This window comes from Dermacentor albipictus, chromosome 1 (genome assembly GCF_038994185.2).
Source record: "Dermacentor albipictus isolate Rhodes 1998 colony chromosome 1, USDA_Dalb.pri_finalv2, whole genome shotgun sequence".
Taxonomy (NCBI): Eukaryota; Metazoa; Arthropoda; class Arachnida; order Ixodida; family Ixodidae; genus Dermacentor; species Dermacentor albipictus.
Window position 1 is genome coordinate 232,416,595 of NC_091821.1, and position 27,903 is coordinate 232,444,497.

General features: G+C 43.8%; 1 protein-coding gene across 1 annotated transcript; it reads left to right on the forward strand.

Annotated features, from left to right (window-relative positions):
• The first annotated feature begins 606 nt into the window (after window positions 1-606).
• LOC135897281 (ubiquitin conjugating enzyme 2) lies at window positions 607-23,016 on the forward strand. Its single transcript, XM_065425887.2, is given in 6 exon segments — window positions 607-653; window positions 655-771; window positions 966-1,016; window positions 8,626-8,758; window positions 10,620-10,767; window positions 21,656-23,016. Coding segments are annotated over 6 exon segments (579 nt in total). The 5' UTR covers window positions 607-621; the 3' UTR covers window positions 21,754-23,016.
• The last annotated feature ends 4,887 nt before the right edge of the window (window positions 23,017-27,903 follow it).

Consider the following 27,903-nt stretch of genomic DNA (forward strand, 5'->3'; position numbering starts at 1 on the left):
TGAGTTTCGCGCCATGTTCCTTGCGCTTTCTGCAGTCGTACCATGGTCGTGCATTCACGAATATTTGTCCTTTTCAATATTAAATTCGCAGGTTCGCAGGTCAGTGAAAAGAGAAGTGAATTTCATAAATTCAGCTGCGAGGGAGTCCGAGGGAGTGCTGCCGTTGCGTGGAAGAGCATGCACTACCAGACAACCGCGACAACAGGGGCGCAGCGTTCGCTGTTCTGCTGTTCGTCTGTGGAAGTCCGTCATTCTGTTAGTCCCGATTTCCTTTTCCTTTTTTAATTTTGTGCGTGTAGAGCATTAATGGAAATAACTTACAGCTGCGTTCTCATAACTATGAACGCTTTGTGAAGGGTGTACTTAGCATTGTCGTGGCTTTTTACGATGGGTATGAGTTGGCCGGAGAAGTTTATGCTCCATTCAGGTCTTTGTTAGGACTGAGGTATTTCTCTCGGGTCTAATTCATGTTTCTGTATAGTCTGTGGACTTATTCTCTGTAAATGTTATAGAGCCTGCTCGTCTCAGTAGCATCTATGTCAAAGCGTTGCCGAATCGCGTGGCCTCTCTGAGGCGCATGTTTTGGAGTGCATCTTCCTTGGTTATGCCACTGAGTGTGATATGTCCGGTGTTCGAACACAGGCCGGGCCATCAAGACCAGTCTTCCACTACTAGCAGAAACTCGTCGGCGACAAACGAGTGTCTAGAAGATTCAAAGGCACCAAAATCAAACCTAAAGATGTCGAAGGCTTTAAGCACAAGTGCCAAGAGGTGAGTGGGCCAAATGTCCTTAGGACTAAGGCGGCACCCACGTCGTGACGAACTTGGGTTTCATAAGGCGCTGCCTTTGCTGAGCTTCTTTGCACTTTGCGTTGCGGTTGCTTTGTAAATTTTACTTTGCGATCTTTCAGGAGCTATAATAGGCTGTTTGTGCTAAATGTTTGTTTCGCTGTTTCTTTTCCCAGGATCCAGAAGGAACTTGCGGAAATAACATTGGACCCGCCGCCTAATTGCAGGTTATTTCTCGTCTTCTTATCAATATTCGAATTACTATGAAACACGATTTTGGTAATCGACGGTTAACGAAGAGTCTCTCCTCGCGCATTTAGCGTGTGGCAGCTGCGCACCACCAGTAAATTCACTGTAAAACGACATGACATATATCCTTGTCACACACACGCATTCGAGCATGGTGGACTCGATGCAGATTTAGAGTTGCTACACGGCACTTTAAAGCACGTTTGACTGCTCCTGAAAAGTTCGACAGAGATAAACTTCACCGAGGATCGAGATTGCCCGTGGGACAGGGACATCAGTTTAAGGTGAAGTGTTTATTGAGCTGTGTTTAGAGTGCACCTGCAACATGCCAAATTCTTGAGCTCCGATAAAACGAAGACAACCTTCATGTTAGGTCGTCTAAAACATCCTGGCTCACTGTTACCCAAGCATGTGCCAAGAGAACGTTAGCACAACTTTGTGATTGTGCGTGTTTATCTAATGGCTCTTGCACGTCCTGTTATTGAGAATCTGTGTTTACGTCCAGGCTGACTGTACTAGCCATCTTTCTGGGACATCGAAACATAGTGAAGCTGACATGTTCTGCTTCTCATGAGAGACTTGTGCCATTGAGATTCAACTGTCATCAGAATTCGTAGACATTTTTTTTTTTTTCCAGCAGTGGTTGAAAGCTAACATGTAGTGTCAGTACCATGACATGACTTAAATTGTTTATGCATGGGTAGTTTGTTCAAGTATATAGATTCGTAACATTTCACATTCACTCTGCAGTAACTGCTTGACATGTTCAAACACTTGGAAACACACACAACTATTATTTTTTCCAGCCTTTTCACACTTTGTTGCCTTCATATGCCCAAGTAATTTTTCAAGGTAACATGTTTTTTATGCTTGGAAGGATCAACCTTTTTCATTTTATCACTGACCTGTTATAATGAATCAAGATGTGCCTCCGGAGAGCCTGAATTCTAGGTAGTTGGACTATATTTTGACTACTTTAGTTGCTTTGATGACCAAATGGGTAGCTAGAATTCTGACAGAGGCTGACAAAAAAAAAAAAAAGGCATAAAGCTCACTGCAGAAGTTAGTTAATCCTTAGGCACTCGCACATAAAACTTTAAAGCCCTAGCACCCTCACCCACATCTTCCCTGGGTGGGTGCTGCTTTAAAGTTAAATTTAGGATGGGTTCCTTACAGGGTCTCCTTGCATGTTTGTAGTTATTCTGGTCCATGCATTAGTAAGAAGGTGGCAGTGCAATGCAAGATTAACCCCTTACTGCATTAATTTTTATGTTCTTGTGAAAAAATTGTACAGGCCAGATATTCCGAAACTGTCACTTTTCTAAAGAAACACTTGGTTGCAAATTTATGAGCAAATATTGTCATGAATCATATGTAATGCATTTAGGATACCTTTTTTTGACCATGCAGAGAGACATTTGAATTTCAGGAAACATGTAATATCAGAACCATTGAAAAAAAACATGATGCATTGACGAGATTGAGCATATTTCTTACAGCTCCAGCTAGTACAAATTATAGCTCGTGCAAACAATAAATATTATCATCAAATTTGTTCTTTTGCGAGGAAGCACATCTATACTGTCCTTTACAACACAACCGATTACTGCATACTGTATCATATGTCGTACAGCAATTAAGGTTTGCTTCACAGAGCCACCTAAATGTTTTTCTCAATTGAAACATCACAGTAGGCTAATGGAGAGTAACTAAACCCCCTTATATTTTTTGTGTGCTGATTTTAAGTGTATAAATTGTGGAACCGTTTGCTCATGTTATGAGCTACTGCCATACATTTTTTAAAGGAAAAATAACTTTAACACGATTTTCAGTGCTAAAGTCACTATGTACTTCATTGCTAGGAGGATATAGACTATAGCTGAATATGCCGGATTTTTTAAAAGTATTTTTATTCTGTTATGCTAGAGGTTCTATGCATATATATGAGGCACCATGCAGTAAGGGGTTAACTTCAGTGTATAGCATTAGCCCTTTTCCTAATTTTGTCACTTCAAATATGCTTTTCACATATGGGAGGGGTCCTAGCTGGGCAAAAATTTTTTTTTTTTCATGCTTCAATCTTTTTTTTTTTCCTTTTGTCCTCTTTTAATTTTTACTAAAGTGCTTTTAGTATTTTAGCCTTCCGAAGATGTGGGTTTGGCTCCCACCAGCGGCACCTTTTTTTGTCCACTTTCATTTCCTATACCTTCTAATTTCCGCATTTCATTTTAAATGAGTAATTTCCCCTATTCTTTCTTTGGCTTCGTACGATCGTGACTGTCAAAAAAGCAGGCCCTAGGTTTATCGTAAATGTCCTTCAGGCTAGAAAACACAATTTAATCAACTCTTACTGTTATGCATAGGGTCACATTTTTATGCTTAGCTGCATTGCAGTGGCCTCTGAGTGCCAAAATGCCCATTTACTTAAGCATAGGTGAGCACTATGTAGAACCCCAGGTGGACAAAATCCAGAACTAGTATTTTAAGACATTAAACCCCCTTCAAACCATTAAAAAAATGTCTAATGAGTGTTGAAATGTTTTAGCAAATCCTTACACATCTTTTAACTCAATTTCAGGCCCGATTCACTTCATTGTAAGTGAGGTCTGTTGGTTCTGACCGCGATTTTCTTGTTCTCTTCGCTTAGACCCTTTATTCACCATTTTGCATGGCTATGTTAGTCTGTGTATGAAAGTAAATTTTAGTGGAAGCAATCGTACGTCTTCACCATTTTTAGCGATGTCCATTTTGCACATTTGTTTTATTAAAGTGCAGCCGCTGCTGCAACTTGGGCAATACAGCACCACCTTTGTGTGCGTGCAGGTGTGTGTGTGTGTACATATGCTGATGCAGGGAACCGCATGCCTGCTACATTTTCTGGCATTTATTCTGAGCAAGAGATGGTGTTGAAGCATGAATTGGGAAAATATTTGAGAACTTGCAGTGCCCATGCACTGCCACAAGTGCACAGCATTCATGTTGCAGTATGCCGTAGGTTCACTGCAACATGGATGGTCCATTAACGTAGCATGCCCATAGGACGCTTTGGTATGCAATTGTCCATATATACCCCATTCTGATGTGCCTTCTGATTAAAGGGCTGAGAATACTATTGCCTATAATCTGCCGGGTGGCTCAGTGTCTCTTGCTTTTTGCTGCTGGGCTCAAGGCTCGATTCCCAGGTGCATTCCGATGGGTGCAAGATTAAAAAAAAAAAAAACTCTTGTACCATGCTTTGGGCACACCTTAAGGAGCGTCAGGTTGTCAAAATTGATCCAGAGCCCTCCACTACAGCATCCCTCATAGCCTGCTGTGTAGCTTTTGGATGGTAAACCCCACAATTTTGCCAGTTCATGTACTCTGAATTTTTGATATGACTGTCTCATACTATTAAAAATTAGGGCTTAAGACGATGTAATGACTTTTACTGATTAAGCTTCAAAGCAGCTGCAGACTTGCGCGGTAATCAGCAATATGGTTAATAACAAATGTTCAATAACTAAAATTTGAAATGATGACTATAAGCAGCTTGTTGTACTTGCAGAATTTAAATCAATCGGTATTGAAAGCAAAGTACTGGGCCTTAAGAGACAGATCGTACTTGTCTATGCTAGATTTCATCGCACGTTGACGGTCAGTTTAAGGTGGGAGGGCTGACTTGCTGCTACAGTGCTTACCTCAGATAATACATCCCATGCACCAATACAGAATGGAACTGCCTTGCCAACAGTGCCAGTTAATGTGTGCCACACATATACCATGCTATCCCATTCCTCTCTGTAATGCCTTATAGGCCAATATTGGCAATAAATAACTCTTGCTGTAAACTCTGCATCATGCTCCAGTTTTGAGACATAAGTACTCAAGATCTGCAGCGAAGTGCATTGCTTTTCTAGTTAGTAGTATATATTTGCACACTGGGGAAAAAATGCAGTAGTGGAACAGAGACATCTTGAGGCATGTTTTAGATCTGTATTTCTCGAAACTGATGCTAGGCACAAAATTTATAGGAAAAGGGTACACATTTACTGGCTAATTTTAATTCTGCAGCAACATACTCCCTGATGTCCATAATTACAAATGTTATAGGTGAAATTCTGGTAATTGGTGGTTATATATGCAAATGCTATCTGCCACTGCTATGAAGCTTGATCAGCAAAAGTTGCAATTTTTTCTGTGATAGTTGTCGCATAAATGGGGCATAACCAAGGCTGTGCTGCTAGCAGTCTAATTTTCATTGTGAACACATTGGCAGGAGTCGGAGTAGAAAAAGTGATTTTAGTTCTGTATAGCCGCATGGTGCTGAGAGAAGCACTCGCTTTCCATTATTTACTGAGGTTTTGTATCTTGCTTTGTAGTAATGAAATATTTCATTTTAAAGTTCTACATGTGAAATGTTAGCATGAGAAAATGGCCAGATAATTGTTAAAGGAGCTGTATGCGTCCATGTTGAATAATGTAACTAATGTTGAGTATGGGGGGGGGGGGATGCTGTACATGCTCTGTGATTGCAGATAGATCACTGTGATCTATCCAGTCTGGGCTGCTCCACCGAGATTCGTCTGTGGTAGGCATTGGAGCTGCATGCTGTGAGGAAATAGCTGTTCCCAAGGTGGCAGTAATAAAACACCTTTAGTGGAGGGTGCTGTAGAATTTCTTAGCTTATCCCATATGGGACAGCTAATGAACACTGTAAAACACTTGAGCGTGTTTGATAAACTTGTGTGAATGATGCCAACACAGTACCCTAACGAGTTCAGTTGGCACAACAGGAGCTCGAGGTAAGGAACAGCAAGACTTGGTTTCCAAATTATTCCTTGTTAGTATTCTCTCTCACTTAATAAACTAAATTAAATTATGGGGTTTTACATGCCAAAACCACTTTCTGATTATGAGGCGCGCCGTAGTGGAGGACTCCGGAAATTTGGACCACCTGGGGTTCTTTAATGTGCACCTAAATCTAGGTACACTTCTCTCTCACTTGCACTTCACTGTAGCCAAAGTGCATTTTTATATAGGGGACTCTTAACCCTTCGAGGGCCTCCTCTCCCCCCCCCCCCCCCATATGCGAGCAGCCCCCCAGAGTGAATATTTTTTTATTGCAGGTTCAAAATCTTCAGACTGGCTTATTTCGAAAAACATATACCTCAATCTTTTTCAAAGTGACAAAAAATATTTTCTGTAGGTAAAAACGTGCATTGTTTATTCGTGAATACAAGTTGACTTCCATAAATACTTATAATAGGAATAAAGAATAGATGCACTGCAATAGGTATATTTTGATTTGGTGCTTGGGTAGTAGTCTTCGTCAGAGGAATCGCCACTTAAGTTGCTGCAGAGCAACCAGCATGCACGCCTATAGTGTAATTGAACCGTGTATGTGAGCACTTGCAAGAAAACTGATTGTGCACCCATTGGAAAAACCAAGCTAGTTGGAAACGGGAAGTAATCCTTCATTTCGTTGCCAGTGAGGGGCAATCAGTTTTTGCGAGGTGCGTCTCGAGAAAAGAAATGCAGGCATGGCAGCATCATTTGTACACTGTGGCATCTTTTATATATACCAGCGTCCGCCCACCTGTGAACAGATGTAGTCGCACCCCTGTGAACAACAGACGAGCGAGCATCTAGTGGTAACGTGTTGAGAGACTAGAAAGCAGGTAGACCTCAATTGAGTGCAACGAACAGAAACGGCCTGTGAAATGAAACGAAAGCTAACCGGCACGTGGGGATGCCGAAGTAGTCCCTGAAATGCCAGCGTATGTATGCATAATAGCATGAAGCAGTTCAGGCTAGACATTTGGCCTAATGGGCGTAACATAGAACCTGTGAAATTGCACCAGATATGCATGGAGAGGAAAGAGCATGTACGAATACAGTGACCCTTTCTGTCCATTCCTCGTGCTGCTTCAACGTAGGCACCTGCTCTCACTTAAAGTATGTGCGTTTAGGTCGCCTGTACATGAAAAACAATTGGTGCTGCTAGTGGAACAGGTGTGAAGCTGCTGTAAGGCAATCACTAGGCACGTGGACACAGTAGTGCTTTTTTTTTTTTGTCTATGTTTAAAAATTACCTTCTCAAAAAAATCTGCCATGAGCATCTGGAGCAGAAAGCAATAGTATTTGCATGAACAGTAAACAAAGCTTGAAAAGGTCCTACAGTTGAAATTAAAGAGTAGTTTGTTTTATGGAGCAATGGAAAGCTTATTTTGCTGAAACTGTGTGTTCAGATATATTCAATTGAAGATGCTTTGAAAAATAGTCCAAAATCTTCCAATCCATGAAATTGGAAATCCATATATATTTGCACTCTGATGTAATTAAGTATGATACTGACTGTAAATTGCCCGAAATGTAAGGGTGTTGTCTACAACAGTTGCATTACTATTGAAAATGCAGTGGAATTTTGCAGTCATTGAAAACTGCATCTTCATATATGTACCACGAGTTCCTTGGATATGTTTTGCTATGTGTTATGTTGTGTTGTGTGATATGTGGTCACTTGTGTTGGTGAATGGTGAATCGTATATGATATGCATAGAACTTTTAGCATAACAGAATCGGAAAGAAAGAAAATGCTCCACATTCACCCGGAGTCTGCCCTCTGTAGCAATGAAATACATAGGGACTTTAGCACTAGGAATAATGTTTAATTTTCCTTTAAGAAAATGTATGACAGCAGCATGTCACACAGTGTGTAAGAAGTTAGTAGGTAAACAGGTTATTTCCACAATTTATATGCTTGAAATTGGCACACAAAAATATTGGGGTGTTTACTTACTCTTAGCCTACTGTGATGTCTCTATTGACAAACACATTTGGGTTATTCAGTAAGGCAAGCATTAATTGCTGTATCATATATAATACAGCATGCAGTTATGCAATGTTTTGTGGAGACAGTAGAAGTACTTTTCTTGTGAAAGAACAATTTTGATGGCAAAATTGGTTTGCATGAGCTATACCTTTTCTTAAAACCATTGTTGGTGCAGAATGAATTACGTAAATGAAAGTGCCAGCAGTGTTTACGATGAAGAAAGCGGGGGGTCTGTGATGTTCAAGAATATCATAATAAAAGCAACAATTAACTCTCTTGGAAGAACAAACATTTTCTTTCAGCTTGCACCAAACTCGTAAAGACTATGCAGAGCAAGAACTGTCATAAAATCAAGGTCTATAAATGATCCTACCTAGATCAATCAATGATGCTGTCATCAAATCTTAATGAAACTTGTGCTAGCTGGAGCTGTGAGAAATGTGCTCCATCTTTTAAAGCAATGTGTGAAGTTTTTTCGGTGGTTCTGATATTTCTTGCAAGTTTTCTGCAATTCAAATGTCTTTTTCCATGGTCAAAAAATATCCCCATAACGACATGCTGTATCCATATGACACACAATTTTGGCTTATAAATTTGCAGCCAAGCATATTTTTAGAAAAGTTGGGTTGGTTTATAGTTGTCTTGCCTAAATGAAGGCTTTTCAAATTTTTTCACAAGAAAAATTCATGCAGTGAGGGTCAATTTAGTAACATTTGTCACTGTTGTCATTCTCTACGAAACCATTGAATGCATTGCTTTTTTTTATATATACATAGTGCGGGACCTAAGGGAGATAACCTCTATGAGTGGGTGTCGACCATTCTTGGCCCCCCAGGATCGGTGTATGAAGGTGGAGTTTTCTTCTTGGACATTCACTTCAGCCCTGAGTATCCTTTCAAACCACCTAAGGTAATTCTGGCATATTGCATGGCATGTTTTTCTGTTCATTTGTGACTTATTTTGTACAGAAGGGCGGGGCAGTGGTGGAAATTGTGCTGCCTAATAGGATCCGAAATTGAGGTTGCACAACAAACCCTCAAGCAAACATATCCAACTGTGTGTTTTGTATACTACGTAGACGAACACGAGTGATCCACACAATGTAACATTTAGTATGAACCCACTACTTTGTATTGGAACCCACTACTTTGTACTTTGTAACTTAAACATTCACTGTGAGCATAACTGCCAGTTGTCATTCATCACTGCAAAAAACAAAGCAGAAAGCTTTGCTTGCATCGATTCTCACAGTGCATGGAATCTGCATAATGAATTTTCAGGCTGTCTGGCTTTTCGGGCATTCTTGCAGTCCCTAGGGAGTTGGGTATTGACTGAACTGACTACTGGGTTTGGAGACCAAATTGAATAAGACAATATTCGACTCTTTATTATAAAGTTTCGAGTATTTTCACACCCCTAGTAGCCATTTGCCTACATGCAAACTAAGTGCACCTACTAACTTAGTAGGCATGCTCGCCGTAAGCCCACTGAATAAATTGGGGTAGCGACATTTTTCTTCTCGATTCCCTCGCCACACGCACCTTCCCTCTTTATGATCATTGTGCAGTGCACTGGCTAAGGGCAACTGTCATAGTGCTGGCGCAACTCAAAACAAAAAAAAAAGAAAAGGATGAACACTCGCGTGATTGTTCTTGCGGAAACAGCGCGAATGCAACCACATGGCTCCACTCCAACATGAAGGCACAGACCTCCTTGCCTGCCCTCGCTCACCGACTCGGGCCACAAGATAAAAATATGTTTATCTAGTTTTATTTATATGTTTAAATAGTTTTATCCAGGGGGCTTAGCTCACTATGGTTTTCGGCTGGCACCCACAGTCCTGAACACCACTTCTACAGCCCTCAGTGTGCCCGAGTGTAATTTCAGGCCCAATCACCGATGAGCTACTAAATGAGCGCCAACTTTTTACCTGTGCTGCCAACAAAGAATTGTGACGTAATAGTAAATGTTGCCAAAATACAGACTAAGAGCTTTTTTTTTTTCCCCAGGTCTCCCTTTTCTTTTTTTAAACAATTCTGGAATTGCATGACCATGTGATTGACAAGAGCTGTAATGAGCACCATTTTGAACCTTTGGTATGGGGTTACAGTGGCTGTTTGGCAAATACATCGACTCGTCGAGATTTCACCAGTGTGTGTGTGTGTGTGTGTGTGTGTGTGTGTGTGTGTGTGTGTGTGTGTGTGTGTGTGTGTGTGTGCGTGTGCGCGTACACGATGATGTGCTGGGTGAGAATCAGATTCTCACCCAGCGCGTGAGTCTGATGTATAGGCGGACTACAGTGAGCCACTATGGCTCATTGTAGTCCGCCTATGCATCTGGCTCTAGGGAGACGTGTCAAAGGTCTGTTGCAATTTTGTCTTGACTGTTAGTGTTCTTAAGCGGGCACTTTATTAACAAAGCCGTCATAGTGTCTTAGTGGCAGTGGTGTTGCGCTGATAGGTACGAGGTCGTAGGATCAAATCCCAACCACCGTGGCCGCATTTCGATGAAGGCGAAATGCACAAACGCCCGTGTCCCGTGCATTGGGGCACCTTAAAGATCCCCTGGTGATCCAAAATTCATCCGCAGTCCCCCACTGTGGCATGCCTCATCATCAAATCGTGGAAGGCTTTACATGATTTGCCCTTTGTGAGGGTATAAGTTCAACTGACAGTATTTTCTGTTGCAGTTGCTATGATGTGCCACGGTGTAGAAGATATTCTGCTGCTTCTGACTTCAGTTCCTGTAACCTGCCATCATCTTTCCACAGGTTACATTTCGCACACGCATATACCACTGCAACATCAACAGCCAAGGAGTCATATGTCTAGATATCCTCAAAGATAACTGGAGTCCAGCCCTTACCATTTCCAAAGTTCTACTGTCAATATGCTCTCTACTCACGGACTGCAACCCAGGTAAGTGGCCACTTGCAGTGTGCCTCATCTAGTACACTGGTCTAACAATCGTAGCAGTGCTTCCATTGTGAAAACAAAGATTAATTTTGGGTCTGCTTTCTGCATACACACAACCTACCTTATTTGTTCAAATGTAATGCAACCACGATCGTAATGCGAGGGTCCGCGTTCTCAGTCTTTGAAGTGAAGGAAAATAAAACCATGAATGCAACACGAGATGAACAGAAAGAGAAATCGTACCGTTATTCAAGGAATCAATCCGGAAACGAGTTCTCTTGTACTTCAAGAAGGAGATGGCGATTTCCTTGGGGTGGTGTTTTCAGGCGATCACTTTAGGAAATTGTTTCACTTTCATGAAATTTCACGTGACTCGACACCAAAAGCGTTCCCGTGAAGTGTTTCTGGCGCTATTCCAAGCTCATTATCAGTGCCTAGAGTACTGTCGGCCGTATACTTCGAGGGGTTCGATGTCGAAACAAGCCAAGCCTTGCGAAAGTGAAATTATTTCCAAAAGTGGTCGCCTGAGAATCAAGTCATCCGTGCTGACGAGTTCATTTGAGATGAAGTACTTTTTTAAATGAATTCACAGCCATTTCATTCGGAGACAATACCAGGCCACTACAAGGCCCTTTTGACTTTTGATGGAGGCCCTTTTTAAATGCGATGGATCGCATTTAAAAAGGGCCTCCCATTGATGCCACCATCCACAAATCGTTGACTCATTGACGTCAAGCCATCGAGCCACGGTGGAGTTTCCCAGCTCCTTGACCATCAAAATTCTCTCCCCACTACTGCATCTTGAAGCTCCTTCATGGTCGTCCATTCTCTTCCTCTTACAGGTCGACATTTTGCGTATAGTGAATAATGCACGCGGCGCTGGCGAACTCGTGCGTCACCCGCTCCCATGGTGCTCTCTTGGTCCACGCAAAGCGCTTCGCAATTCGGTGGAGAGTGAAATCACTGGTTGGATTTTCGGCTTGGTTGCATTTGCTTCGGCACCATTGTCCATTCAAGGGCTGCTCCATCCGCACTGTCATCCTCTGTCACGTGAGGGCTTCTTGCGCCTGTGAAGTGACCCGATTCACGTCATATGTCACGGGGATGACTCGTCCGTTATCACATGCGTCGTTTGAATCCAGCTTTATCAGCATTGCCGAAGGGGCAAGGGGAGTAGAGCGGCTGGTTGGAGATACATAGTGTACAAGACGGGCATCCTTGAATGGACAAGGATTCGCAGAGATTGGAGCATTGTTTTACGCAGTTATTTCCGTGGGTTATATGTGAGAATTCTGTTTTCTTTGCCAGCTGTTTTATTATTGGGTGTGCGGGTTATACACAGGAAAGTGCGATATTTTCGGTACAGCCTTTGTATATCTGCCGGAAGTACTGCCAATCATAAGGTAATTGTTCTGTGTGTAGTTTTGTCATCTTAGTGGGCCATAGAGGTGTCCTGCCATTTTTCATTTGTTTGGTTTTATTGCGATAACCATTATACAGGGTGTCTCAGCTAAATTTAGCCAAGCTGCTGAACGAAAAAGAAAATTAACGAAAGACTGTGCAAGATAGTTATAAATCCTATGGTGTTTCGTTGTCAGAAGTTCGTATTTGGAACCGTGTTTCTTAAATCTTTTTTTTTTTCTCTCTCTCTCTCTCTCTCTAACGGCTTGACTAACGTTAGTTGGGGCACCCTGTACACACGCTTTAGGTGTGTACTGTGGGGGTCTAGTATTTCGCAAAAGTACTGACCACCGCATGTTCAGGCTTGAGGAGGCCCTCTGTGTGCGCTCAGGCCGCAAGAGGGGGACACCAAGTGCTACACGCACAAGAAAATGCAGTATTGTCCCAAGTTATCGGAAACCATTACCCTCCGGCGACACCCAACGCTTCACAAATGCCTATTCCCAGGCCGACACGGGAGTTCGAGGGCATCGCTAGAAAAAAATCACTGCAGCTATGCTGCCTGCTCTCGCCATTATAACCAATGGGCCCACTCACGAAAGCTCAGGCAATCTCCAATAAATGCAGTTCGGTGCAGTACAAACATTCGTGAGCACCAGACACCTCTCTTTGGCTTAGCATTTGGAAAAGGATCGGCACAAGGTATGCGCTCGCCATAGGCGCAAAGGCATTGTAGACGAGCTCAAGTCCGATGCCCTAGCAAAGGGGCCGGTGGACAAGACGAAAATGTGTGCATGCCCAGTGTCATCTGGGTGAGAGCTCCTTCATGCGAGCACCACCTATGCAAACTAGTCCATGGCCAAGGCCACCATCACCAACTGTCGCGAGTGGAAAGGAACAGCCATTGGGTTTGCAGAACAGGTGAATGCCTGCATCTCAGTCCCCGCAGTATGTGTCGTCGGTGCTGTTTTGGGTTTGATGACAGCTGCCCAGCCCGCACAGTGTGTTTGACTTGACCTGGGAATTAGAGATATGGCACACTCAAAATGGTGAAGGGAACTGCAGCACAGAACGGCCACTTTATATGCATCCTTGTTGCCAGTACTTGTCACGCTAGCTTTTTGATTGCAAATGCCCACAGTGATTGAATGAACTCTTCATGCGTGTCTCTAAGTGTGGAATGTCGCCACACATCGTTTGAAAGAACAGTTAATTTCTGCTGCTTTGGATTCTGTCTGCTCTTTCAAAATTCCTTTGATACACAAGCACCTAAAGGGACTTTAATTGGGAAGAATATTTTGAGCTGGTGATAATAAATTGCCCTTTAATACCAAAAATGCTGCTCTTGCTGTGAGAAGTGGATTGGTAAGACAAAAACTACACAGAAGCAAAAATGGGTGGTAATTTCGGTTTTACGCTGGAAGTTGTTACGTGTCGTCTAGAGAGTGTTCTGCCTCAAAAATTTTTTAAATCTGTTCATTAATAGCTTTAAATAATTCAGTGCCACGAACCCATGATTTCAGAAGGCAAGCGCCACTGCCAAGAGACTCTCTCCACTTACCCTGTCTAGCCTCCGCAAGTCCAATTCCTTCTGCATTCTCCCGTACCAGAGCTCGAGGATCACGTGACGCATATGTCACAGGCCCCACCTTCAATTTTTGTTTTCTTCCCCCGTGGCTTTTTTACTGCATGACGCATCTCCGCTGACAGTATCGCAGGAGAGCTGTTGCAATTGTCTCGTTTCGCACAGCGCACAATTTTGCGCACTGTGCACGAGGACACGTGACTAGCTATATAAGTCAGTGTTAAATGAATACTGAGGCAGACACAAGCGGATCACGGAGCATGATCGCCGGCTGGAGCACGGTAGAAAATGACAGTTTCAGTGTCTGCTCGCGCCACTGCACGACATGGGAACAAGCAGGCAAAACGGAAGTACAGTGGACTCTCTTTAAATGGAACCTCAAAGGACCAGGGAAATTGGTGCTGCTTATCAGGAGTTACATTTACTGAGAGACAAAGCTGAATACAATTTCATGACTAAAAAACCAATCAACCATGAGGGCGAAGTTCCATCGAAGAGGCAGTTCTGTTTAAGCGATTTCCATTTACAGTGGAACCCCAGTTATATGTCCCCTGGTTTTGCGACGACCCGGGTTTTACGACGGATTAGCGCAGTTCCGGCGAAGCATTCATAGAAGCAATGCATTAAAAACCCCGGTTATTTGACGCAATTTTATGCCTGACCCGCGTTATACGATGACCCTCGCGAAGCGCGCGAGTTTCTCCCCCACCAGCAGCCGCCCGCAACGCTCGCTGTGCTTAAGTAGCAGCTTTTCTTCTGCACATTCTCTTCTCGGTAGCGTCACGTTTCTCTCCCCTGCCACCAGCAGCCACCCGCGACACCCGCTGTGCTGAAATACAGTCGCCGACCGATTTTCCGGACTCCAAAAATTCGGACATGCCCGATTATTCGGTCAGCTTCGCGGCACCGCCATCCTCCCCATAGACCACAATGTATAACAACTGCCGAAAGTTCGGACACCTTGCAACCTCTCGTCCGATTTTTCGGACACTTCTTGAGCCAACTAGGTCGAGAGCACCATGCACAGACTCTGACCGGTGTATGGTTCGACTTGCTGAACGCGATTTTTGTTGTGAACGGAGCTTCCTTGCTGCCCCATGAAGTGGCGCTACTAGAAATCCCTGCTCATCATCATCGTTTCTGCCTGGTTCGATAGAGTGGCTCTGCAGTAGTTCCGGTTTCAGCTTAGTAAGCCATGTCAAGACAATCCAGCAGCTGATTTGTGTCTTCGCGCACGACGCTGCGAGCAGGCCGCGTTTTTTCGTTTGTGTGACTGGCGTCGGCACGGTGGTGTTTGCTCTGTGTGCTCTGTCGAGGTTTCGATGATCCAACGCGGCATACGGAAACATCGCATCAAGTCTCTAATGGCGCCGACAGTGCCCGCGCAGACTGCGCTGGGGAATGCCGGCAAGCGGGTGCCGGGAGGCCTAAGATTTGTCGCCTTCCGATGTGCTCCCTAGTGACGCGGAAAATATTCTGCCGAGACCTGCGCAGTGGTTGCATTGCGACTCCGGACACCGTCTCATTTGACAGTTTCACAGGTGCTGACACTGCTGTACTGACGTGCGCAGAACTCGACGACGGCGAGATCATTCGTCAGGTTACTGCTGCACCGCCGGACGATGACTCTCGAGTCGGAAGATGACGCACCATGTGCTACGCTGCCGTCGCATGCGGAGCGTGTACAAGCAGTGACTGTGCTTTCAGCCGCCGTACGACCCTCTCCAAGATTCAGGCTTATCTGATTGCGCGTAAACGGAATAGCGTGCAACGGCGCATTCACGATTTCTTCAAGCCTACTGCCGAGCCCGAATAAGTGCGTGGAAATGAAGGATTTCATTTTTTTTTTTTCTCAATCTGCTTTTTCGGACATTTCCGAAGTCCCCGTGAGGTCCGAATAAACGGTCGGCGACTGTAGCGCCTTTTCTTCTCCACAATCACTTTCTCCCTTTCTTCTCGGTGGCGTCGCCTCTCGTCGCGCTGGGGAAGCGTTTCTCATAGACGGCATCTAGAACTTCATCTGTTCACGCGACGCTGCAGAGGACCTCCTTTTGGATGTCGCCCAACTCGAGCGAAAGCTCTTGATTCATGTATCTTTATAGGCATAATTTATGTTTGGAGTTTACAACGCTTTTTCGCGGTCCCGAGAAAGTCGTATAATTGGGGTTCCACTGTATTGAGATTCCACTGTACATTTCTTGCTGTGGTGCGAAGTGAAGCAAGAACACGCAGGCATCTGGTTTCTGTTTTGTTATTTCTCTGAACATTAATTCATCTATTGAATGAAGAGATTATACAAATTACAGATGTTGGCTTGAATTACTCTCGAAGTCGTATGTCACTGTGAGCGATGTCGCAGCACAAACACATGTTTGTAGGCGAACTCGCACGTATACGTCGCCCTCCGGCTTGAAGCTCAGCCTTGTGAGGAGAGGGGGCAAATGGCGTTCGGCTTGAAATTTCTGCTCTTTCCGTAGTGCGTAGCGGTGTAATACCTAGCAGTGTTGTAAAACTAGGGGTCCGCACAGCCACGAAGGGCCCATGCACAGTGCCATGCCAGGTGCCGGTAGAAAGAAGGGTGCGAAGCAACGTTCAAAGAATGAGAAAAGGGTTTACAAACAAAAGTTCATCAAGTTTTACTCACACAGCTCCAGCTCTTGGAGCACACTGCATGCTATAGCCCGATACAATTACTGTATTTACTCGCATAATGCACTCGCGCTCGCGTAATGATCGCACCCCTGAATTTTGTCGTCAAAATTTGATTTTTTTTATTTCCCATGTAATGATCACACCCCGAACTTGCCGCAGCGATATGTCGTGTGCCAAGTCTAGCAAATAATGATCGCGCTTACCATCTCTGGAATGCTACGCGAACTACTCAAGACAAACCAAGCGGGCTGCACGCACCACACATTCCTAAGTAGATGCCTCATTTCATTACTTTCATCACTTTCCGCACTTCCACGGCTAAAATAAAGCTGCAACCAAACTTGCCTTTATTATGTGTAGGCTTTATAATGGTTGTAGTCAACAACAACAAAAAAAGGCGCCTTTCGATTGTTCTCATCTGCACTCGTGGGCACGCAACAAATCATGAGCGGCAACGATAGTAGCCACGTTTACACTGATATGTTAAAAGTGTACCCTATTCATATGCCGACGCTTGTAACACAGCTAAGATATTCACGCATCCTTGGCGGAAAGGTGCCGTATTAGGATAGTAGGGAAGACAGATGCTGCAGTTTCCGCAGCATGCCGACCATGTGTTTCTATGTCAGTGGCAGCTAAGCGCGCCCATCTGTTTCTGTCCCCTCAAAGTGGACATGGCTACGTTATTGCCGCAAACTTGCCGATATTAATGATATTATTCATTACTGATACAGAAGAAACTGTTTCAATGCACGTAATGTACTCACGAGAAGAAAAGAATAGCGTTCGGCGGGTTTTGCTTTCCCCGCCAGCCGCCATTTTTGAAGCAAGGCTTGGGTACTGGCTAGTTGGCATTCAATGGTATCAATCGTCCTCTACAGCGAGATAAGGGACAAAAAGGATGTTGTCTTCGTCGTCCTTTTTGTCCCTCTTCTATGTATGCGCTGTGACGATTGACACCATTTTTCTTTTGGTGTCCCGCAGCAAACACAGGACGAAAAAAAAATTTTTTTCTTTTCACGGGAAATTTAACCCGCGTAATGATCACACCCCTGATTTTGCGTCAATTTTTCTGAAAAAAAAGTGCAATCATTATGTGAGTAAATACGGTAAGTCTGCAGTGAAGCCCCGCCCATGCCCTCATAACTGTCAGCCACTTTTCCTCTGGGAGGCTGCAAATAGTTTCTGCTTTAAATTTTCCCTGTTGCCTAAATAAGCTGGTAACCGCAAAAATAAAATTATTAGCACATAATGTTATGTTTTCACTCGTCTATTATAGTGAAGCGGTAAAAGCCTAATTCTTTATTGAACTGAAATAAAACACTTGTTTCGCTACAACTATTTATTGTCAAGTTTCATTTCAGTTGCTAGTGAAGTTACATGAGTAAAATGGGCTCAGCAATGAAATGAACTGTACTGCAGACTTTTGAAGAGTGAAATGCTCAGACTCCATTCACTTTGTCCCTGTCTGTTGCACACCTCATCGCTTCCGCAGATGAAAAGACTCAAGAACAGCAGATGCTCGGAGGTATCGAGTACGATGCCATTTCTAAAAGGTCGCATGATAATTTTGTTTGCTTCTGTGATTGGCTGGCGGAGTAACACAACCCCCGTGGTCATGTGCCTTGGTTGCCAGCTGCTGTTTTTTTTTAAGTTGTCCTACTATAGTCTTTGCGTGTCCGAGCTTCCCTCCTCTTCACAGCCATCTAGATCCGCTTTTTATGCCGTTTATTTCCCTCTTTCCCTCGTAAAGGAAATTCACTGGTCAATCGCAAACACTGAACCGTTCACCACCCCCAACGTCCCACCCTTGTGGTGGCTCTCCTGTCCCCAATGTTGCACAATACGAAGTGACCACATGGCGAACTGTGAACCAGCCGTCGACGCCTTTGCCTAGGAGTTCTCGACAATGACCGTGTCATCAATCAGTGGCCTCTTTGTGAGGGTCAGGAGTGAGTGACGTTGTTTGAAGTGAGCCGCCATTTCTGGGCGCTCGAAAAGCCGAAGATCTGAAACATGACTGCCTGTCCGTAAGGCAGCTGACGCTGATCGAGCTGCCTTGAGTGAACTATGAGGCGTGATCAGCAACCGTGATAGCCGCGTGTCTGTGAAGCATCCTTTGTTCTGAGGGATCGTCAGGCACAACAGCAGACACGATTGTAGCCCCCATTGTATGCACTGCACTTGTCTGCCCAAAATGGCCAGACCTGATGAGGGACCACCTAAGAGGGGACGTGGTGATTAGAACTAACCTTACCTATTTTTGAACCAAGCTTGATAAAAGTTGGCATGCTTGTTAGGTTTCTTTTCCCGGTTCTAAAAATGCAGTTATTTTTTCTATAGGTTCAGTATTTCATTACATAATTTAAAAAACAGTGTCTTTTGTTCTTGAAATAACGACTGCACAAAAATGTACAAATGACATGTGGATCAATAGAAAAAAGCACAAGACGCAACAATGGAAGCACTTTTATGGTGGGGTTAATATTCTTTACTGAATAGTACACTGAATGCCATTGTTTTGTTTATTGCCCTGCATTGGTCTCACAAAAAAATTTTAATTTAGAACAAAAAAAAATAAAAACTGCTTCCTGTGTTGTATACTCCAAACATGTAGCTTCATGCTGCAAAAGGGATTCTTTGATAGCTACTGATATATCACAGTAAAGGCTAATAAACCCCATGAGAGTGATTTTGTGTGCGACGGTGACGGCTTCGAGCGCCAAAACGGACCGTCGCTTGAACAGATTGCTTGGTATTGTCACTCAATTGCTCGGTTCTGGAAATCTAGAAGTGTCACTCGTCGCCCGAAAGTGCTATGAGTGACTAGCCAATAACATGAAGCGGGAACTGGATGTACATCACTAAAGTACTACCAGTTGTCGCATGGAATGAGCAAACGATTGAATTTTTATGCGTACAAGGATAAAAACCTACTGCAAGACCTTCAGAAATATTTTATGCTGCTTTTTACAATAAAACACATCAACTTAAATTAATAAAGCACGCATCATGCTAGTTTCGGCGCATATTTTCTGCCCGCATACCGGCAACACCGGAGAGACGTTGCTCAATATCGTCGCTTACACGGGGTACGACTTGTGGGCAACGAGCAAACACGACAGCCATCTCCATCACATCACTTGTTGCTGTCACATGCAAGATTGCTTGCATGGCGATTATACTTAAATGTCTTGCTTGGTTTGCAAAATTAGTATTTCGAGAAAATCAACAAAACAAACATGTTGCTACTACTGAAATAATTTTCACCATTTTTTCATCTATATTAATGAAACTGCAGTTTTCTAAACATTTTTGTATGGATTTCAAATATGTAATTAGTTCTGCTGTAGGTGGATTAGTTCCTAAGGTACTTTTCACTTCCATTCTTTAAGGGGGGACATGGGTTATTGAGGTAACTTTGTTATTTCTGGATCAAATATGATAAAACTGCATATGCTAATGCAGTGTGTTGTTTATATTAAACATCCAATTTTTTGCATATACATAGGAGTTTCTGAGGTAATACCGTCTATTGTCGACGCAGTGTCACCGCAGGTCGCGCATGAGATTAATAACTAATCGAAAAAATTGCCATTCAGTGTCATTTGCCAAAAACCGGTGCACCGCATTTCTAGGACAGCGAGATTGTTCATGAGGAATGGGGACGCAGGAGATGACTTATGGCAAGACTGCAGTCACATTCACCTTTGCCCACGGCCGCACTGCAACTTGTGCGTTACACAAGACAGCAGAATATCGAATCGAGGCTTAGGATAACGAAGCAGGTCTCCATCGCACCCGAGCCAGCTGCGGCTGCATCAGCGTGAGCGAGAAAATCTGATTTTTGCTTGGTAGTCGGCGTTGAAGCAAAGTCTTGCGGTTTTTCTTGAGCCGTCACTTTCTCCAAATCATCTGGCTGCAGTAGTTGTGGAGGCTGTAGTGCTGGGACGCCGCCTGAACACCGGCCGCTGCCAGACCCACTTTCATCTGCTAAGTGTGTTCCACGGTCACAGGAGGTAGTTCAGCGGAGCTGAGCACAGGTGGCAAATTATTGCCACTACTTTCCAAAGCTAATGCGCACTTTCGAAGGTTTAACAATCCTCATTTTTTCTTCTGTTCGCCGAATTTATGGCTTTCAGAAAACTGAATTTGACATCATTTCATGCCGAGTTTCGCACGCCCGAGCAGACGACGGCGAAAATCTGCCAATGGCATGGCATGCTTACGATCATGTCTCAATCGACAAATGGAATTGCACATTGGGATTTTTTTTTTTTTTTCAGGCTTTTTCTTCATAGCCATTCAGCGCACAGAGTAGCAGTGATGCGAAAGCTAAATGAGAACATGACCAAGATGGCTGCGATCGGAAGTGCAACAGCGCGGCACGGAAAAAAGGCCCTTTTTTGCACGTCTATAAGTAAAATGCAGCTCGCCGACATGACATAAAACGCCATTACGACCAAAATATTGGTCCAAGATGGGTGAAAATTTCTAAGATAATGCATCGGACACTAGAACCCAAACACTGTTGTTTTTTCAATGATGTTTCCGCGATTTGTTGGTCTCTAAGGCCCGTCTTCCTCCATAGGGGGCCCCCTCACCAGGCTTGACCATTTTTAAGAAACAAATGTAGCGTATACGTGATGTGCTTACCATTGTGTCTGCAATGTAAGGTATTACGGCACTGCGAAAACAGCTGAAATTCCAAACCAAACGCCATGCTTCGTACTCTCAAAGCAGCCCGCTTCCAGCCGGAAAGCCACAATCACAGGGACACGTCTCTTCGCAGTGCATGTTTTGTCATTCACCATAACTAAACATCCAATGCAAAAGGCTCAATGCCTCAAGACTGGAGATGGGGCTTACACCGTGATATGTCTCTGGGCTCCACTATACGAGAACATTAGAAAGGAACATCGTTTGGGAACACTACTATAGGCAGAGGGAAACTGTCCCCCTTGGCTGTGATGCTCACCTCCTGGCAGCAAAATAACAGGACAATCAATTTTATGTCTCCCCCAATAACGAACCGATTTGGAAAATTCTTTCTGCAACATGCTTCTTGGACAGTACCGTACAGCCTCCAGTGTATAAATAAAATTTGCAATGGGGCCTGGTGTGGGGCTCCTTCAGACACACACCAAATCAAGTAGGAGGACTCAACAGTCGTGGTGCTATACTTTGGACATGATGTGCTTTGCAAAGCGTTGAAGCTTGGTTGGCCTGATGTGAAATCTCTTCCAATTGCAGCGGACCCACTGGTGGGCAGCATCGCCACACAGTTCATGCAGCAGAGGGAGGAGCATGACCGTATTGCCAGACTGTGGACAAAGCGCTATGCTACATAAGCTTAGATAGCGAAGTAGTGGTTGCAACGACATTAATTATTGCAGTGTACACGCTCCTCCTTCCTTCCCGTCTCCACCACCAAAGTTTTTTTCGTCCTCTCATCCCTCTGCAGGGATCCACATCAGGCTTGTTGTGATGCCAGTGGTGTGTGCATGAGTCAGCCTCTGCTATTTCTTTATCGTTCACCTTTTTTATATATATATATAAATGTATACATAATGCCTGGTGCATCATGCATCTATTCTAGGGCAAAAAGAAAGTGAGATTCCTTTTGCACAAGCAACTCCGTTTGAGCATCTGTATATAGAGTTTATTTTTCGACGTTATGCCCATTTTGTAACTTAATCATATGTTGGCCCCTTGTTTTTGGCTTAATCATGATTTGTAAATTGCAATATTGTGAGGAAATGTGAAATAGTGGCTGCTTTGATATTGTAAAGCGGTTGCCAAAAATACTGGACATAGTGCTGGAGAGAGCTTCCTTGACCTATCCTTGCCCCCTACTACATCCCACGCCCCTTTTTTATCTACTTACGTTAGAGCTTGTTCATAGTAATGGCGCTTCTCCTTTTAGTGGCTTACCAAAGTGGTAATAGCCATGTAGAATTTGTGACTCCTGAATATAAGTGCAGAAAACCAGCCAGTTGGTGTAATCTCTGAGCACTTCTTAAGGCCATCTAATGAATTGTGTGCCCGTAATCAAGAGCATGTTGGACTCTACAACTTCAAGTGGCCCGTGTGCATGCTGTTTGCACCGAATGAATTGTGTGTGCCGCTTTAATTCTGTCTGTGTGTACATGCGCGTGGTGTGTTATAGGCATGAGAGAATGTTTTTACTGCTAAGACTGATGATAGCATACTGAAAGAGGTTTCATTCCAGTTGTAGGCACTGAAGAATGAAGTGGCATGAGGAGTAAAGCAATTCTGGTGGGTTAAACCGAGTGCAACTGTTCCTTGGATGTGTGTGTGTGTGTGGTCAGTGTTGAGCTTTCTTTTCCGGTGGCTGTTGTCTGAGGGGGTGGGGGGAGTTTACTGTTTACAAGCTTTCACATAGGGAACACTGTGTTGTAGTTCACACATCAAGTGAACTTTGTGTGGCAGCAAAAAAAAAAAACATTTTAGGCCATTTTCATGAATTTTTCCCCATGTAATTGTGTAGCTACAGATGTGTCAGTTCTGTTTGCTTGTTACATAGTGATTGTGGTGTTGTGTAATTTAAATCTTCTATACAAAGTGCATAAACAATAAAAAAAACAAATGAATTTGTGCCCGGCTCTCCTCCTGAATACAATATGTTTACTTTTATCAATAGTGGCAGCTTGTTCGTAATTGTGCACATGAGCACTGGCATGTTTTGGCAACAATCAAGTATTAACATACATCTGGGTCATGGTGGTGAATATGTGCGTATTGTACATATACGTTGCAGTCCACGGCCATATATGAATTGTGATCAAGCCATCCAATTTTGTTGCAATGTCTGATCCAAGCTTCGGCACTTGAGAGGATGTCCCTGTGGGTGAACAGCATAGCCAATTGCGCAAGAGCACGCCTCTGCGCCATCCTGCTCCAAACCTGTATTTTAGCGTGAAGCTTGCGCAGATACTGTGCAAAAGCAAGCATAATAATGAGTCGTTCCGTTCATGCTGCCTCGTTGGTCAAATAAACCAAAACCTGAAGTGCGCCATCACCCTGAAAGTCGTTGCAGCGTGCAAAGCCACGGTAGAGTGTACTGCCACAGGTAGCCGATGTCTTTCATATTGCATTTGCTGCTTTCGCTCTTGTTGCATTCTCTGGTGAATGTTCCCATGTATTTTTGCTGTGTGGTCTTGCCGCTTGTCCCACAGTTCTGCATTCCTTTTACTAGAATGGCACGGAGCTCGTTAAAGAAGGTCATTGGATCGAAAAGAAGCCTCGTACAAGGCCCGGTCGCACCTTGTTTAGCACAGATGTTGACGGTGCCACTTTGAAAATAGTAAAAAAAAAAAAGCGAACCAAAAAGCTCGCCTTCGTGCATAACGTTCGCCGCCACCGTTTCCTGGGAAACATGGTTGCATAAGCTGCAGTTGCCGGGAAGTGTGAGAAGCAGCCGGGAATGTTTGAATGCTATCGCGTTCCACTCTTAAGAGGAAGCTTTAGCTCGGGCCCAACTCCAGTATTAAAATACATGTAAAACGCAAAAACGTTTCTATGAGAACCCCTGGACCGATTTTAATGAAATTTGTTGCATTTGAAAGAGAACGTTAAATTCTAGTGACTGTCGGAAGCAGAATTTCGATTTAGGGCTTGAATTTTCTTAAAACGATTTTCAAATATTTGGCCGTTTGAAAAATATAGAAGCTCCAAGTTTACAAATTCATGGCTCTGCATCAAGAACTGATATCATGGTTCTGTGACCGGCATCCATTAGATCATTCAAAGCGAACAAATTAAGTATGTCGTTTTACATCTTCCGTGAATTTGTTTTATAGTTATAAGGGTTTTGCAAAAGTATTTCCTTTTGATTTTTTTTATTTTCATGTGCAACATCAATATTGTCCGCTTTAGATGTCCTATTAGACGCAATTCACAGAATTGTATTATCATTTTTAGTTGAGTTAGAGTTGCAAACTTCGTAGTTTCGTTTTTGAAAATTTCAGATTTTTGTCATTTTTTAATAAAAAATTGACACCTAGCTCAAAAATTCGAAACCAACAGTCACTAGATTTTAAGTTTTTCTTTTAAATGCAACAAATATCGTCAAATTTGGTGCAGTGGTTGCCGAGAAAAACGAATTCTCCTTTTACATATTTAAATAGCACTCGAACTAAAGCTTCCGCTTAAAAGGAAGCTTTAGCTGGGGCTCAACTCCAATGTGACCTATTCAAATACATGTAAAACACAAGAACGGTTCTCAGAAATAACCCCTGGACCGATTTTCATGAAATTTGCTGCATTCGAGAGAGTCAAATTCTAGTGACTGTTGGAAGCGGAATTCGATTAAAGGCCGAAATTTTGCTAGAAAATTTTTCAACAATTCGAAAGTTTGAAAAAAAATAGAAGCACGAAGTTTACAAATAGCTCGCCATCAAAAACGGATATCGCGGTTCTGTAAACGGCATCCGTTTGAGCATCGAAAGCGGACAAATTAGGTATGTCATCTTAGATCTTGCGCGAATTTATTACGTCGTGTACAAGGGTTCTGCAAAAGCTGTATTTCCATATTACTAAATTATTTGACGTTCATGTGTAACATCAATTTTGTCCGCTTTCGATGTACTATCAGGCGCAATTCACATGACTGTGATTTCATTTTTCGTTACCGAGTTGCGAAGTTGTAAACGTCAGTTTCGTTTTCTGAAAATTTTCGACTTTTGCGAATTTTTTATAAGGATTGTCCTAAATTTAAAAATTCGAAGCCCGCAATCACTAGAGTTTCAGTTTTTAACGATAGTACTCGCCAAATTTGGTGCAGTGGTTGCAGAGAAAGACGAATTCTCCTTTTAAATGTGTTTAGATAGAAGCACCCGAGCTAACGCTTCCTCTTAATGGCGAGGCTTGGGCGTCTTCCGAACTTTTGCATAAGCCGCAGGAGGTACGTTATCGAAGAAAAAGATAATATATTGCGAACGTTTCTATTTGCGTCGCGAAAGATTCGCGCGGTCCTGATGGCTGACGTGCGTAAACATCTCGTGAGCCGAGCATAACGCCCGTATTACGCCCGATAAGTAAAAATCGCCGCCCCCTTCCAGTCCATGGAGATGGTCGAACAGCGAAGCTCTGTTAGTTGCACCGAGTGTTACACCGTGCAAGTCGGTCTATATTGTAAATCTTTTGTTTCACCATTCATTCATCTCGGGGCGCTGCCCGATGCGTTTCCGCGTATCGGGCGCGCTCTTCGGGATCGGCCTCCCGGCGCTGCCTAAACTCGGCATCTCTGGCGCGCAGCTCGAGGTCGGGCCTACGACTAGCCCGTTCACGAGCGAACTCCCGCTGACGCTCGCTGTAGGCAGCTTCTTCCTGAGGCAGTGGTCGGGATGCTGCGCAAACTGGAATTTGCAGCTCCATACTGCTCTAAAAGTCCTTTTCACCTAAATTGCGCCACTGCTGTGCCGCAGTAGTTTCGGAGGTGTGAAAAGTGGGAAGCAACCACGCAATACAAAAACTATGGCCATTGCCTTCATTGGCCGCATTTGTTCAGGGTGTTACGGCCAGCGGTGCCAGCACTGAGATGACAGAATTGAATTGAGTGCTATTTTTATACGCCAACCGTGAGGCGTGCATGAGGATACAAAGAGTTGGTGGTCGTGCTACTTTGCGATGGCAAGATCAGCGCAGTAGTTTTACGCATTAAGGGTTGCTTCACAATGGTTCGTTTATATATAGACAAAAAGGTGATCAGTGTACACTGCACTTGTGTTGCTTGCTTGCAACTCTATTAGTTCCTTTTTTTCTCCTTTTTTTTTCAAAAGAATTTGAGGTTGAACTTAGCATTCGGCATTAAAACCAAACGCAAGGTGATAAGTATGCTCTTTGTCACCGCGTTTCATACTCCTTGACAACTATGTCTTTGGTAAAGCTCGTGGTGTAAAAGGTGAACGCAAACGAGAAAGTACTCCAGCCCTATACGCCTTTCCTGCTGGAGTGTATCAGTGGCGGAACGAAAAGAATACGTGCTCTCACCGCGCTGATATGGTTCATAAAACAACATCGGCGGAATATCAAACCTATGAAGTGGATCTTCCTTTAAGGGTCCCTGAAACGGTTCGGACAAATTTTGTAGACGCGTAGGGTACAGCTTAAGTAGAACATTCGCACCACAATTTAAGTGAAGCGTTACGTATTAATGGTGCTACAAACGATTACAAGTTACCCTCCTCCCTAGCCATGCTTTTCCTCCTCAATTCTTTTGCCGAGCCATCGCGGCTAAGCTCCGCTTTCACTGGTTCTGCGTTACGATGTGACGTAACATCGTCCACTTCCGGTTGTTTTGTAGCCCCCCCCCGCTCGTGCGAAACCTCTCCGCTAGCCGCTTGGCCGTCGACCCCAAGCGAGAGCTATCGAAGCAGGGTGCATTGCGAGCACTGTCGTAGCGCCAAACGTGTCTGGTATTCCGTTAACCACACACTAGCGGAACGTTTCGACGGAACGGTGAAGGCATAAACTTAAGCTGATGAAGGAACTTTAGCATAGACGTACGTCCATGGTGATCGGTCTCCACGGTCCAGCCACCCATTTGCGCAGAGCTTAACCAGCCAAAGAAAGAGCTAATATTGCTCTAACCAAGTGTAAAACATTTTAAACATTTACAAAAACAACGTGTTAACTATTACAGTCCTGCGAAAAATTTACACCGTAGCAAAGAATACATTTTGTTACTACTATTGTGTGTGGTTAAGCTCTATGCCACCAGGTGGCTGCACCGTGCAGGCCACTCACATTTGCGCTTCTGTTCAACTCCTGAAACGACGCGCAAGGGGACACGGCGTGGCCCTGTGCCTTTGCGCTTGCGTTTACCCTAATACCGGACTCGCGAAACGCTATTACGTTAGTAATCTTCCGGTATAAAGTGATGGCTGCAATCGCGCAAATCCTGGCGCCCGTCGGATAGCGGCGGTCCAATGCGCTGCAGCCAGTCCGCTCGTCTACTGGCTTGCACAGGGACACGATGTCGTAGCTTGACATATTGCCAGTCGCTACGTTTGCAGTCCACAACGCAACAAAGTCGAATCGTAGCGCTCGCGAAAAGACAGACAGAGACTGACGGCGGAGGTCACGTCAAAGACGGAGCACGTTGTAACACAAGCAGACGCTGTGTGCCGGAAGTGCTGAAGTGTACTGAAAAATTGTTGTGTATTCTCTTTATGTTACTTTCTTTTTATAAAAACAAATTAACTAACATTCCAACTACTACAAACATCATTTGTTTACCATAAAGTTGGAAAAGTTATCGATCACGCGCCCTGGTCAGCCAATGGGATAGCTCGCCCCACTGACGTCATATGGGTGATTTCCGTCATATGGGTAGGGGCGGCTTAAAATTCTGCCGAGCAGTGTGCTGCGATCGGCAGCAATGTGCATATTGCAACCTTATAATAAATTACATGCCTTACGCGGAGCACTTAGATGTGTCAATTAATGATAAGATCGACCTGCTCTAACGACTCAGT